The sequence below is a fragment of the Anser anser genome (genome assembly GCF_964211835.1).
Source record: "Anser anser genome assembly, chromosome: 1".
Lineage (NCBI taxonomy): Eukaryota > Metazoa > Chordata > Aves > Anseriformes > Anatidae > Anser > Anser anser.
In genome coordinates, this window is record NC_139720.1 from 36,647,963 (window position 1) to 36,661,332 (window position 13,370).

At 40.8% G+C, this 13,370-nt stretch overlaps 1 protein-coding gene across 6 annotated transcripts in view; it reads left to right on the plus strand.

Moving 5' to 3' along the window:
• The window catches only part of TBK1 (TANK binding kinase 1), a 29,112-nt gene continuing 15,742 nt past the window's right edge, over positions 1-13,370 (plus strand). Inside the window, exons 1-8 of one of the 6 annotated variants that reach the window (XM_083844254.1) lie at positions 1-155; positions 3,724-3,843; positions 5,598-5,738; positions 6,530-6,659; positions 7,262-7,443; positions 8,228-8,388; positions 9,778-9,888; positions 12,064-12,243. In XM_083844254.1, the coding sequence (XP_083700380.1) occupies positions 3,757-3,843; positions 5,598-5,738; positions 6,530-6,659; positions 7,262-7,443; positions 8,228-8,388; positions 9,778-9,888; positions 12,064-12,243 (992 nt within the window). In that variant the 5' untranslated portion in view covers positions 1-155; positions 3,724-3,756. The other 5 variants (XM_083844258.1, XM_083844256.1, XM_083844257.1 and 2 more) reach the window with 5 other exon arrangements.

The window sequence follows — 13,370 nt, forward strand, 5'->3', positions numbered from 1 at the left end:
GGAAAGGGGAAGAAAGGAAGGGAAGGGAAGGGGCCGGACCGGGTCCCGAGGCGGCGCTCCTGTCACGCAGCGGCGGGGCCCGCTCCGCCTCCCCGGCGCGGCGGAGGAAGGCGGAAGGGGCCGGGGCGCTGGGCAGGCAGGCGAGCGACGGCTCGGTGCGTGGGGCCGGGGGGCGGGCAGGGCTCGGCTCGGCTCGGCTCGGCACGGGGAGGCCAGGCCGGGCTGAGCCGAGGGGGGCGGCAGCGGCGCGGTGGGAGCCGCTTCCCCTGGGCGCTGCGGGGCGCGGCGCTCTCGGTTCGCCGGGCGGCGGCGGGGCCCTGCCGGGAGCTGCGGGGCCGGGGAGAGCGCGGGGAGCGGGGCCGGGCCTGCGGCCTAGGGCGGCTCGGTCCCGAGGGAAAAAAAAAAAAACAACATAGAAATAAAAATAAAAGGTTCACGTGGAGCCGCTGCCGTGCGCCCGGGGCCGGGCTGGAAAGCCCCGAAATTGTGCGGGGGGAGCAGGAGCCCCGGGAGGCGGGTGCCGGGGGGGGGGAGCGGCGCCCTGCCAGCCCTGTGGGGGCTCGCGGGGTGTCCCCGCGGGCAGGCGTGGCCCCCACGGCTGCTTTATCGCCTCCTCGCCGACCTCTGCCTCCCCACAGCCAGCTTTGGGCGGTGGTTCCCCGCACACAGCCCTCCTCCTGCTTCCCTGGGCTGCCGGGCTGAAGCCGTCCCCCTGGGCTTTCCGCCGCAGGCCGCTGAGGAGGGAGGGGTAGGCAGAAAGAGGAGAAGGTTAAAGACACCGAGAAGCAGCCCCCGAGCGCTTGAACTGGTGATGAGGCGCGGGGAGAATAAAATCAGCCCTTGGTAGGAGGCCTGGGGATGTGCGTGAGGAACCTGGGACTCCTCTCCGGTAAGGGTTTGTGACCACAGGGAGTGCAAAGTTTGGCGCTGAGGCTGGAAACAGGGCCGCGGACAGAGGCAGGCGCATGTGGTTTCCTGAACACGAAGCTCGGTGAGGGAATTGGTTTGGGAAGGTAACCGAAGGCATGAAAAGGAAACTTAACAAATGCTGAGTGTTTAGAGACTCCGAGTCAGTCGAAGAAAGGAAAAGTATTAGATCAAGGGAGTTCTAGCGGTTGTATAAGTTATTAAATCATTGTTATTATAACTTGATTAAAGTCAAAGCTGCCTGAGCCTCTATGCCTTTAGACTGAAGGCTGTGCTAAAAGAGCATGGATTTCGTTATCATTATGAAAATACTTTTTTAACAACAACAAAAAAAAGCCTAATAGTGCAACACTGACTGTTTTGGTACATACCTGGGGTTCATACCGGCATAGTTAGATCTTTAGTTTTGCAAATTAAAAACAAAAAACAGACCTTGAAAGCCCATTAGAGACTTACTTTTGTATTAAATTCAAGCTTATCTATTGCAGACTTGGCCTTTTGTGGTGTTTTTACCCAAAGAGTTTGATGCAAATTTTATTAGAAAGTAAGAAGGTAATGGCAGAGAGCTGATCTCATACGTAGGCTACCTCGTCTCTATCGCTTGGGGCATCATGATGATCTAGTCTCTAACAGGCTACTAAAATGTTTGCTAGTTGAGTAGACATCAGCGAAGAAACTGTGCTTGTTTGATCCATCTGCACACTTTTGGTTTGCTTAGAAAGGATTCATTACGTTTGAGCCTTAGTACGGGGTTGTGATTGTTGGTTTGAAATAGATGATAACGTGTATTTACAGTGGGCTTGGTTTAATTGTGAAGTGTATTATTTTGTTGCAGACCTCTTCCTTCTGTGTCTGCATCATAGATAGCTCTCTGCCATCTACAGTAACTGCCAGCAGGGAGAACTTGGTACTCTACCATTGCCAATTGTCTTAGCAGAGTTAACTGAGAATTTCCATTTGACTTTTTTTTTTTTTTGGTTCAGATTTGAGAGATTCTTGTTAAGATTTGAGATGAAACCTTTCTTCGCTTCTCTGGGCACAAAGAACTTAGTCTAGATTTAAAAAATGCCATTGCTGAACGCTTCCAAATTTATTTTGGAGTAATGGCAAGTCTTTGCATTTCACTGCTGTGTTCTGTATGCTCTGTGAGTACCCGGATGTTTTGGGTACGGCCTTACAAGAAACTCCACATCTTGCATGAGCCAGTAGCTAAAGGAAAGCAGGAAATCAGCAGTCGCTCGGTGCAGAGAAATGTGTTTGAAGCCGTGGGAGCGCTGCTGTCCCTGCCCACGGCAGTGGCTGGCACCCAGCCCCCTGCGCTCCGTGCCACCACCCAGCCAGTCTCTCTCTCTTCTCCCAGGAGGTGCAGCAAAGGCTTTTCCAGTTACTTGCTTCTACATCTCAGCGAGCTGTTTCTGCTGTGTTTCAGTCGTTGCCACTAGGACAGGCGGATGCAGAGCTGTCTGCCCGGCACTGAGGGAAGACAGCTGCCGGAGGACCTGCTCCTGCCCGGGTCCGTGTCATGCTGTTAAGGTTCTTTAGATCTGGAAAGCTAGGTCTTTGATCTCAGGTCCTTTTGCTAGATTTAAGGGCAAAATTAGTGCTTTGATTAAACCAGGAAGGTAGAGGTATTCAACTGTACCTCCTGCTGGTTTTGCGGAGGCTAGCAGTTCTGTTTTTTTTCTTATAGCTTTTATTTAATCAAACATACTTTTTTCTTTCTTTTGAATCTGTGAATAATTAAGTGTTTGACAGTTTATCCTCAAGGAAGGGTGGGTAAGCTGGGCTGTCTCTCTGAAATTGATGTGACGTACTGAATATGAAATTTTAGAAGTGAGGGAACCGTAGAATCACAGAACGGTTTGGGTTGGAAGGGCCCTTAAAGCCCACCCAGCTCCAACCCCCTGCCATGGGCAGGGACACCTCCCACCAGACCAGGTTGCCCAAAGCCCCATCCAGCCTGGCCTTGAGCACCTCCAGGGATGGGGCACCCACAGCTGCTCTGGGCAGCCTGGGCCAGGGCCTCACCACCCTCACAGTAAAAAATTTCTTCCTTTTATCTAATCTGAAACTACTGTCTTTCAGTTTAAAGCCATCCCCTCTTGCCCTATCTCTACACTCCCAGACAAAGAGTCCCTCCCCAGCTTTCCTGGAGGCAAATGAGAGAAACATCCTTTAATTTCTTCCAGTGGTTCTAACAAGTAGCTGAAAATGCTTGTGTTACTCGTGGCTGCTACCTAGCTCAAGTCAAAACAGCTCTTTGTAGGTATTTAGCCCAGTTTCTTTACAGCTGTACTGAAGTGCGAGGCCCCAGGTTTTCTCTAGAAAAAGTTGATCTGAAAGATCCATTTATCAGCTGTCCTCTCACGTGTGTGTTCTTTGGCATTGCAAAGTGAATAATGGGACTCGGTTACCGGTCCTGCTGGTCTAGTGTGTTTGGTTTTGACTCTTTGCTATAGTTTCTGTTACTGTGTTAAAGACATATTCACAATAGAGCAATGTTCATATGGTTTTTACTTTTCCAGATGATTTTTCAAACAAAGTTTGGGTAGTAAGGATCTCAGATGCAGAGAAGTGTTGTGTCAAAGGCAGTATTTTTGATTTCCGGTACTATTCAGCTTGATTTTGTTTCTCTGTTTCACCTCTTATTCCTCCGCTTGGTTCTTTTTAACTATCTCTGTATGCGTTTGGAGTAGTCTGTGTGGTTTTTATGCCTTTTTTTTTTTTTAATTAAAAAGTTCCCATTGTGCATTTTAGTAAAATAGATTTTGGTATATTTCACCTTTTGTTTTTAAGGTCGAAACGAAAGCTGTCTAATTGAGAGCAAAGATGCAGAGCACTTCAAATTACCTCTGGCTGTTGTCTGACATTCTAGGACAAGGAGCTACTGCAAATGTTTTCCGGGGGCGACATAAGGTTTGTGAGGATTTACTAATCCAAGTAAAATATAAAACTGAAAACTTTTTCATGTGTGAATAATGTCATGGAATTGATGATCGATGGTTCAAGATTTAGCAAATGCATTTTTGCAACTATTTATAAGGAGTTTTATTTTTTTTTATCTGTTCATCCACAGAATTAGAGTTCTATACAGTTACCTCTGAGGATTTGTTTGCGATATTATTTGTCCTTGTAAAATATTAATGGTTAAAGTTGATTCTTCGTTCTTTCATTCTTCAGTTCTATGAAAAAAATACTCCTTGCTTAAAAATTTAAATAGAAATGTCTTGTCAATTATTACATGATATTTGTGTCTTTTTTAAGTGCGCTTTTCACAGTTTTCCCCTGTTCTTTTAAAACCTGTTTGTTTTGATTTTTATGATCGTGTGCCGTTAATGAAATATTCTTAACATATTATATCTGATGAAGTTACTGTAATCTCTGCCTTTAAGTCAACGCTTCATGCATGTGTTGAACACCATGACTTTGGCTGACGTACTTTGAGTAAACACTACAAAGTAGTACAGATCTGTGTGTGTTGTAACCCAAGGAGGTAAAATGACCTTATTTGCCTAGTCATTCCATTCCACTGAGCTCCATGGCAGGTCTCGCAGAATGAAGAACAGCCTGGTTGTGGAAGTAATGTTCCCCTATAGTAATGACACTGTGTCAAAGCAATATGAAGTTATATGTAAGCTACAATGTTTTCTACATTCCACATCTGTGCGAAGCGACACTGAGCAGTAATTCAGCATTTTATGTGGTTTTCTGCATGAATTAATTTCAACGCAGTGATTCCCCCGAAAACATATGTTTTCATGGTTGCATCTCCCATCACCCTCACTGTTCTGAGGGGTGACTTGCAGCTTGGCGTCAGTGGGAGGAAACCTTGAGTGGGGCACGAGCAGTGCACGTCACTGTGCCGTACAGCACACCTAGGTTAAGCACAGGAGGGCTTTATCCTTCAAACGAATCTGTCACACACAAGGCTGCCAGCGTAACTTATTCCTAGAGCGGGCACAGGGAGGTGCTTTGCCCTGCGAGGGACAGGAGTTGCACAGTAAGCTGGTGCTGTGGGTGCATGAGCATGTTGGGGCTTAGTCCCACCTGAGAACTTAAGTCTGATTAAGCCCTTGACTGTGTTCCTGAGCCTTGCTTGTTGGATGGGTTTGAGTCTTTTCAGGAGTACCATGTAGTGCTTGAGACTGCCTTCTGTGAAAAAGTAAAATATTCCTTTATCTGTATAAACAAAGCAATGAAGAGAGCAACATTCAGCTTCCTAAAGTTGTAACTTGGGCGAGCAAAGATTCTCAACTGTGGGATGTGCCACCTCTTTCCAGTCTCTGCAAGAGGTTCACCTCTTGCTGAAAAATTGTTTTTCATCAGAGTTCATGGGTCATTCTTCAATGCATAGCCTGTCTTATGCTAACTCTTCTTTATTCAAAAGGACTTTGATTTTGGGGGGTTAACTGTGAGTTTCCATTCTGCTAGTCTGTTTACTTCTAGCCAATATTAAATTAAACCAATACATACATAATATATATTTTTAGGAGAATCTTAATTTTCACCTTTACACAAAATACTATTTTGAAGTTTTTCTAATCTGGGTATGCTCATACAAACAGCACAAGATCTCAAAATGCTTGGATAATGGGTATGTGCACTTTTACAATCTTAGGTTTCTGTTTGATTAACAATTTGTTTTTTGTTTTTTGTTTTTTTTTTAACAGAAAACTGGGGATTTATATGCTGTCAAAGTATTTAACAGTATAAGTTTCCTTCGTCCTGTGGATGTTCAGATGCGAGAGTTCGAAGTATTGAAGAAACTGAATCATAAAAACATAGTCAAATTGTTTGCTATTGAAGAAGAGGTAATGAATTGTTGTAGCCGTAGTCTGAGATTGCTTTACTTCAATTATAAAGGATAAAATCACATTTTTAAGAATGGTAACTTATGTGGACCTAGCCACCCCTTTTTTTCTTTCTTTTTGTTATTGTTGTTGAAAGAATATGCCTGGTTTCAGTGTTTAGGCACGGTTTATGGTCATTCAAAGCCATCTCGAGAAGCTATTGTCCTAAGCTTTATTTTGAATTAGGATTTTTAAGTTATCTGCATGTATGAATAGGTAATACATACTGGTAAGATACAGAAGCATCGAGCAAGGTGAATACAGTTAATTTACAGCAAACACTTGAAAACTGGAGGTGTTTCAGCAATTATGACTTTTTTTTTTGCTTTTGCTTTGTAACCGACTAAAATAATGACATAGTACCTGTAGAATTTTAGTAAATGCAAATTACAGTGCTGAAGCTTGAGACTGATCAATTGAAATAACCCAGATGCTGAGGCTGCTAAAGAAGAAAGAAGTGAACTGTTCTTTCTGCTCTCCTGTGCTGTAGTTTCTTGTTTGCCCACCTATTGATACTGTTGTCTACCCTGCAAGGACCTACAACTTTCTTCATCTCCAAGTTAGAATAAGTGAAATAATATAAAAATTGATCTGTGCTTGTTTTGAAGATCACCAGAATGGTACTTGTGGTCTAGCTACTGATTGTTTTTATTTATTTATTTATTTATTTTAAGTAAGCTCCTGTGCTATATGTAATTTCTGACATTGTTTTCACAGTAATCGCAAACTTATCTTTTGGTATTGTTTTCCAGACAACAAGTAGGCACAAAGTACTAGTGATGGAATTCTGTCCATGTGGGAGTTTATATACAGTTCTAGAGGAGCCATCTAATGCCTTCGGTTTGCCAGAGTCTGAGTTCTTAATTGTTTTGAGAGATGTAGGTATGTAGACTTCGCTCTTTCCGTTGACTGAAACAAACTCATACTTGTTTTGTTTATCTTGAAATAGCAGGAGACAAGGAGTTTGAATCTGTCAATTAATTCAACAAATTAAGATACCTATGTGGAGTGGTACCTTTTATTTGTGCCTATATTGGTGTAGATAGCTGAATTAAGATGTAAAGCTTTAAATGTTTTTGTCTAAATCATTGCCATAAATCTTGATTGTTTGTGTGTTTAAGATTGTTTGATGAAGATTGTCACGTATTTGACTGATTTATAGTGATAATTAATCTCAGAAGAGTAAATCAGAAAAATTATGAGTTTTACCTGTATCTGCCTGTTGTTAGAAAAATATCCACCAGTACTTCATGGGAAAGATGTTTCTGAGAGCAAGAAATAGTGTAAGTTAGCTGTTTAGAAGAAGAAAAGGAAAAAATGCTTAGAACATTTTCTGGTCTTTTTGTTAATTGGATGTCTCTGCTCATTCCCATTTCCCAACGAGAAAGTGGACACAGATGTATTCTTAGCCTCAGTTATGGGTCAGTGCTTGTGCAGTGAGTGTCGAGATGCATGTGTAAATTCTGTCTTTTTTGTTATTGAAGTGGCTGGGATGAATCATCTCCGGGAAAACGGAATAGTGCACCGTGACATCAAGCCAGGCAATATAATGCGTGTTATAGGTGAAGATGGTCAGTCCGTTTATAAGCTGACAGACTTCGGCGCTGCGAGAGAACTCGAAGATGATGAACAGTTTGTTTCTCTCTATGGCACAGAAGAGTATTTAGTAAGCCCATGTGATTTTACTTTCTGTTGAGAAAATGTTTAAAGCCTGGCACCCTTTGTGATGAGAGTTGAATAGGTGAAGTTCAGACTGCTGGAAATTAATAATGAAATCCTTGTGTCATACTTGTTTTTATAACTTTCCACCTTTTTCACCTTGGGTCACGCCAGTTCTGCTGACCTGAGCACAGTAGGTTTGAAATAATTTCCAGGTCTAATTTCTGTAGTTTCCTTGAGTGAAAGGAACACCACCACTATTCTAGTTATGAATGTCTTTATTCCTTTAGATATTTTTCAGTTTGTATTGAATAAGTGGTTGATGTTAAGTGTAGTTAAGGCTCACTTACTTGACATCATTGTTAGCCAGAGAGAGGCAGGCAGAGAAGCTTCAGTACAAGAATCTTAGATGTAATTGTCTTCCTGCCATTGCCTAAAAATGTTTTCCCACATGTAATACCGTAACTGATACTTTCCTCTGCTATGGACCCTTTTCCAATTTAGTTTCTGTTGTTTCACAGTCATCTGGAAGAGTACTGGCTTTCTTCTTTTCTTTGGTGCTGTTTTATTCTAGTGGCCTGTTTTTGGGAAAACTTTATTAAAAGTAGCTATCGTATACCTAGGAGCACTTTTGTTGTAATTTGTTGGAATAACTTAAGCAAATTTCATAATATAAACTAATTTCATTTTCTGATGAAAAAATTTGCTGTGAAATGATAGATTGTGTTTTTTTTTTCTTTATGTTGTCCATCTAAGTTATTTTTATCTGTTTTTTTTTTTTTCCTCATTAGCATCCAGATATGTATGAGAGAGCAGTTTTGAGGAAAGAGCATCAGAAAAAGTATGGAGCCACAGTTGATCTGTGGAGTATAGGGGTGACTTTTTACCATGCCGCAACAGGGAGTTTGCCTTTCCGACCTTTTGAAGGACCTCGTAGAAACAAGGAAGTGATGTAGGTAATTTAGTAGGAGAATTTTATCTGTTCATAAATTTAAAGTCAGTCCATGAAATGTTTTTTATTTTTTTCCGAAGAAATCCTATATACATCTTATAAACAGTAAGATAATGAAAATATTTAAGGCATAACATTCTTTAAAATTCTACTTCAACAAAGATTTTACTGTGTGGGACCTTCAGACCTGAACGAAGTATCAGATTTCCCCCTGAATACTGATGTTTTTCCACACATCTTTCCTTCACCATTGCCTATTGCAGTGTGGTATATGTAATTTGGATATTCAGATGATCTTGTGGTATTCTGAAATGTGTTTTCAGTGCTGCAAATTTTTCTTATCCTTTAAATGATTGTCTCTCCAGACAGTCTTGAAATGCATGCACTACCCCTGAGACTGACATTTATTTGTTCTAGTAGCAGAGTCATGGCTTTGCTTATTTCACACAATCAGGTACTGTAGCTAGCGACAACAGGTAACTCCTGAACATGAAACGGAAGTTCTGTCTGTGACGTGCTGGTTGAAATTCCTTTTTCATCTTAGTCGAGTTCTATTTTGTTGTTCTTCCATGTATTGCATTTAAAAACTAAAGCAAGACGGTACCTGGGGACACTGATGTGCCAGTAACTCCGCTGTACTGCTGTTCTTTGTTGAGGCTGACTACAGGTTGCTTAGCTTAAGGAACTGCCCATGCTTTGATTCTCCCACAGGCATTCTTGTCTCCTTGATGCTTGTCTGCCTGAGAGAGAAGCAAGGAACAGGAATGTGTTTTGTATGTACCTTGTCCTCTGAGAAGAGAAAGCACAACTGAACTTTTACGTTTCAAAGACTGTTGCTCCTGATTCATTTCCTGAGTAGTTTGAGAAATACTAGCCTGCTAGGTACAAAGTTGGACGGTGCTAAATTGTATCTGAATTGCTGGATGTTTCCAAGTTGTAATTTCTCAAAGCCCACCTCCTGTTCCTTCATCCCCAAGTGACTTTGTGGTAGCTAAACGTTATCTCTTGCCATGGAACGTACTAGAAGTTAGTCAAGTAAATCCCCAAATTAAAGTTCCTTGGCAACCTGATTTTGATTAATTAATACTCGTGAACAAACTTCAGCTTCTCACAGTAATGCTAGAGATCTCTCCTTAATTTTTCTCTAACGTAAACAAAATTGCTTCTCCAACATAGTCCAGAGTATTTCTACTTTATTATTTTAGTACCACTCTGTCAGCTTATAAGGGAAGCTCCCTAATTATTGCACCACCTCTAAACAACAGGCTGGTCTAATGTTCTCTCTGGCTTCAGAATTTATATTACTGATTCTATTTTGAGGATTAGTTTACTAGACCTGTCTGTAAGAAGTAGCAGTTAAGTCTCTATTATTTTTATAATGTGTCACAGGTATAAAATAATCACCGGGAAGCCTTCTGGTGCTATTTCTGGAATACAGAAAGCAGAAAATGGACCAATTGAGTGGAGCTGGGAGATGCCTGTTTCATGTAGCCTTTCAAAGTAAGTTTTAGCTTCTCACAAAATGTTTCAACTTGCTTGATTGTGCTTTGGCAATTATTTCTCAGGATTGGGCCTCTGGAACGGAGGTCAGATTGTTGAGTTGTTTTCTTTGAACTCTTCAGTAGATCCATACAATGTGCTAATAGGTTCTGATGTGTTTTTTCTTCCCATCTGTCCAAACAGTTTTAGTATTGCTAACTAAAGTATTGCTAGTATATAGCTAACTAGTATAGCTAATGTTACAAATGAGCATCTATGAATCTGAAGTGGTATGAGTGGAACAAAGATTATTACCATTTTTTCCACCCTCAGAAAGGAGCATGAAGATTTAATGAATCTTGAATTGATGCACCACTCCTTCCCTTTCTTGCAAGAATGTGACTTAAAGATTAAACAGTAGGAAATGATAAGGAAAGACAGTTCAGAAATTTACATTTTTCCCAGAAAACAATCTGCCTCAGCAGATTCAACAAATTCTTTTAATATCTTCTATTTTTTATCATTTATTTTTGTTTTTGCTTCATATTTTGTAATACTCAGTAGGAAGAGCCATGCAAGACTGATTTAGACACAAAGAATAATTATTGCTGATACACAGAAAGGGGAGACCGAAGCGTTCAATGCAGTGTAATCGCCCCTCAACATTTTAAGGATGATTCGCTTTTTAACAAATTTCTGTAGCAAACATAATGTGAAAGATCTGACCACAGTATGATCTTAAAAACACCTCCCATAGCCTATTTATTTCAGAGACTCATAGAATATCCTGAGTTGGAAGGGACTCACAAGGATCATTGAGTCCAACTCCTGGCTCCACACAGGACCACACAAAAATCAAACCCTATGTCTGAGAGTGTTGTCCAAACGCTTCTTGAACTCTGTCTTGGTTCTGTGGCCACTTCCCTGGGGAGCCTGTTCTCCCTTTCAGTGAAGAACCTTTTTCTAACATCCAGCGTGAACGTTTCTGAGTCTTCTTCATAATGCACAATTACAGGTGTTCCTAAGTACCTTGCTGAACACTTATACAAAGCTATTTTTCTCTTAGTGAAGTGAGAATGAAATTACTCTGTGAACAGGCTTTGGAAACACATTTTGTGGAAGCCAAATATGTTGACCCATAAGGAGTGTAGAATGGAAGTCTGCTTTTTATCAGTTTATTAGTTTGTAAAAATAAATTTATTTATAGCATACAAAACATACAATTTATGTTTTTCATGGTAGTGCTTAGTTGTTTCCTTCTGCTTATTCCATATAATTCATATATTTTAAAGAATCAAGGAAGCAGATTTTTTTTACTAGATGTCTGTTTATAGTAATATTTTCAAATAGCATTTAAACAGCATTTATTATTGCAAGTTTGGACTGAGGTCAGTTAGGAGCTTGGCATCCACTGACCTCCAGTGGGATCATCACTGAAGCTTGCTCCAAAATGTTACCAATTTTACCCACTGAGGTCAGATTTAACATGTACATATTTTTAAAACTTCCAAGAAGTTGCCTGTGATAACATAGGAGTAGGATCCACAACATTCCTTGCAAGTCAGATTTTCAAAGCAGGAATACAAGAAACTTAGGTTGGCCTTTTTCTGGAACAGTGATAGCTGTAAGGCAGTTGTTGCACATTTTCTTTTGCAGCAGTTGAGCTGCATGCGTCAAATACTGATTTAGTCCCATCTCAATCAAGATGAGTTTTTGTTAGCACTGACAATTCCAGTGATGTCTTTGCTAACTGAGCTGGTGCTGACTAAAAGCAACACACAAGCAGCTCTGCCAGCAAACTGTAAATGGCTGAAACCTGCTCCAAACTGATAAAGTGCGTTAAGTGTTTGGTGTGAGCTGGATAAAAAACTATTGCCCAGCAGTGGTAGAACATGACCTTAGCTCTCTGATGCAGACTTTTTAAATTCTCACTTCTTTTCAGTGTCTGTGAAGTTTGTGAGATATCTAGGAAAAAATATTTAATAGTCAAGCCTCAAAAGGAAAGAGATAAAGTGTTATAGTTAATGAAAAACAATGGACGTTATCACTGAACATTCTGTTATTCAGCAAAGGAAAAAAGTAATGCTGGAGTATTCTTCAAGGCATAATAGACAGACTTGTATTCTCGAGATAAGTAAAAGTGTGAAAAGATCCAAGTAGACCCAAGTTGGTTTATGTCTTCCTGGTGTTCTCTAGGGGTCTGCAAGTACTGCTCACACCCGTCCTCGCAAATATTCTGGAAGCAGACCAGGAAAAATGCTGGGGATTTGACCAGTTCTTTGCAGAGACAAGTGACATACTGCACCGAATAATAATCCACATCTTTTCGCTCCAGCAGATGACCTTGCACAAAGTTTATATTCACAGCTACAATACGTAAGTGTTGCTCACTTTATTTTCATTTGTTTTCATTTCTTTGCTCTTGCTCTGGCAAACAGTATCGAGACCTGAGACCACCAGTGTTACGTACTTGGTAGCCTTTCCTTGTCAGTTTATCTGGAAGTGTAAGCTTGTTATTTCTCTCTGAATTCACAGTGCACTGAAGTATGTTGGTGAATATATCTAATAAAAATAAAATCGTTGAAGGTCAGATCAGCTGATCTTAGGTTTGGGCTTAATCAGTGACAGAGCAGAGACTTAATCCTTAACATGTTTGTTACAGTGCTTTTGAGTTTGTAATGGTTACCAACTCAGCCCAGGTGTGTTTATGCTACGTTTTTTAGTACCTGCTATTTACAAAATAGTTTTTCAGAGAATGCGTTCAACTCCCACTGTACTTACCTTGTCATCAAGAATATAAAACATGCACGTCATCTGTGTCTGACATAAAACTCTCACAGGGCTTCTGACGTTGTAATTGGTGCAATTTAGGATCCTGAGTTATACGGTGTTCACTTCATGGTCATCAAGCACTGAAGTTAAAAGCAGTAAAATCTGATTTATAGTTTGATAGAAAAACAAATGCATTTTCTCTTCCTTACTATAGATAACGCAAAGCATAGATTATCCTCTAATATGAGAACAAATACAGTTATTTCATCGAATGTGCAAATACAGTTCTGGCAGATTATCCTCTAATATGAGAACAAATACAGTTATTTCATCAAATGTCCAAATACAGTTCTGGCCTTTTCCTGTTTTTCTTTTTTGTTCTGTCGCTTGTATTGCTGGAGTATCAGTTTTGCAGAGAAGTCTTGCTTGTAGTTCTAATTGCTATTTGTACTTTACTTTTTCCTTTATTTTATTATTTACCTTTATGATTACTTCAGTGCTGGCTGTCCTATTCAGAGGTAGCAGTGTGCTGGTGCTGCACAGGAGGCAAACTGGTCCCTCCTGTTAGCTTGTTTAAGCATTTTGTAGTTGTTGTTTGAAGTTGTGAATTCTTACTTCTCATATTCAGTGATTGCTTGAAATAAAATACCAAAGTATCCTTGGTTGTTCTGCTCACCGCTGTTTTAGGAGATGAATCTGGCCATCTGTTCGCTTCAAGGCTGGATTTAGGG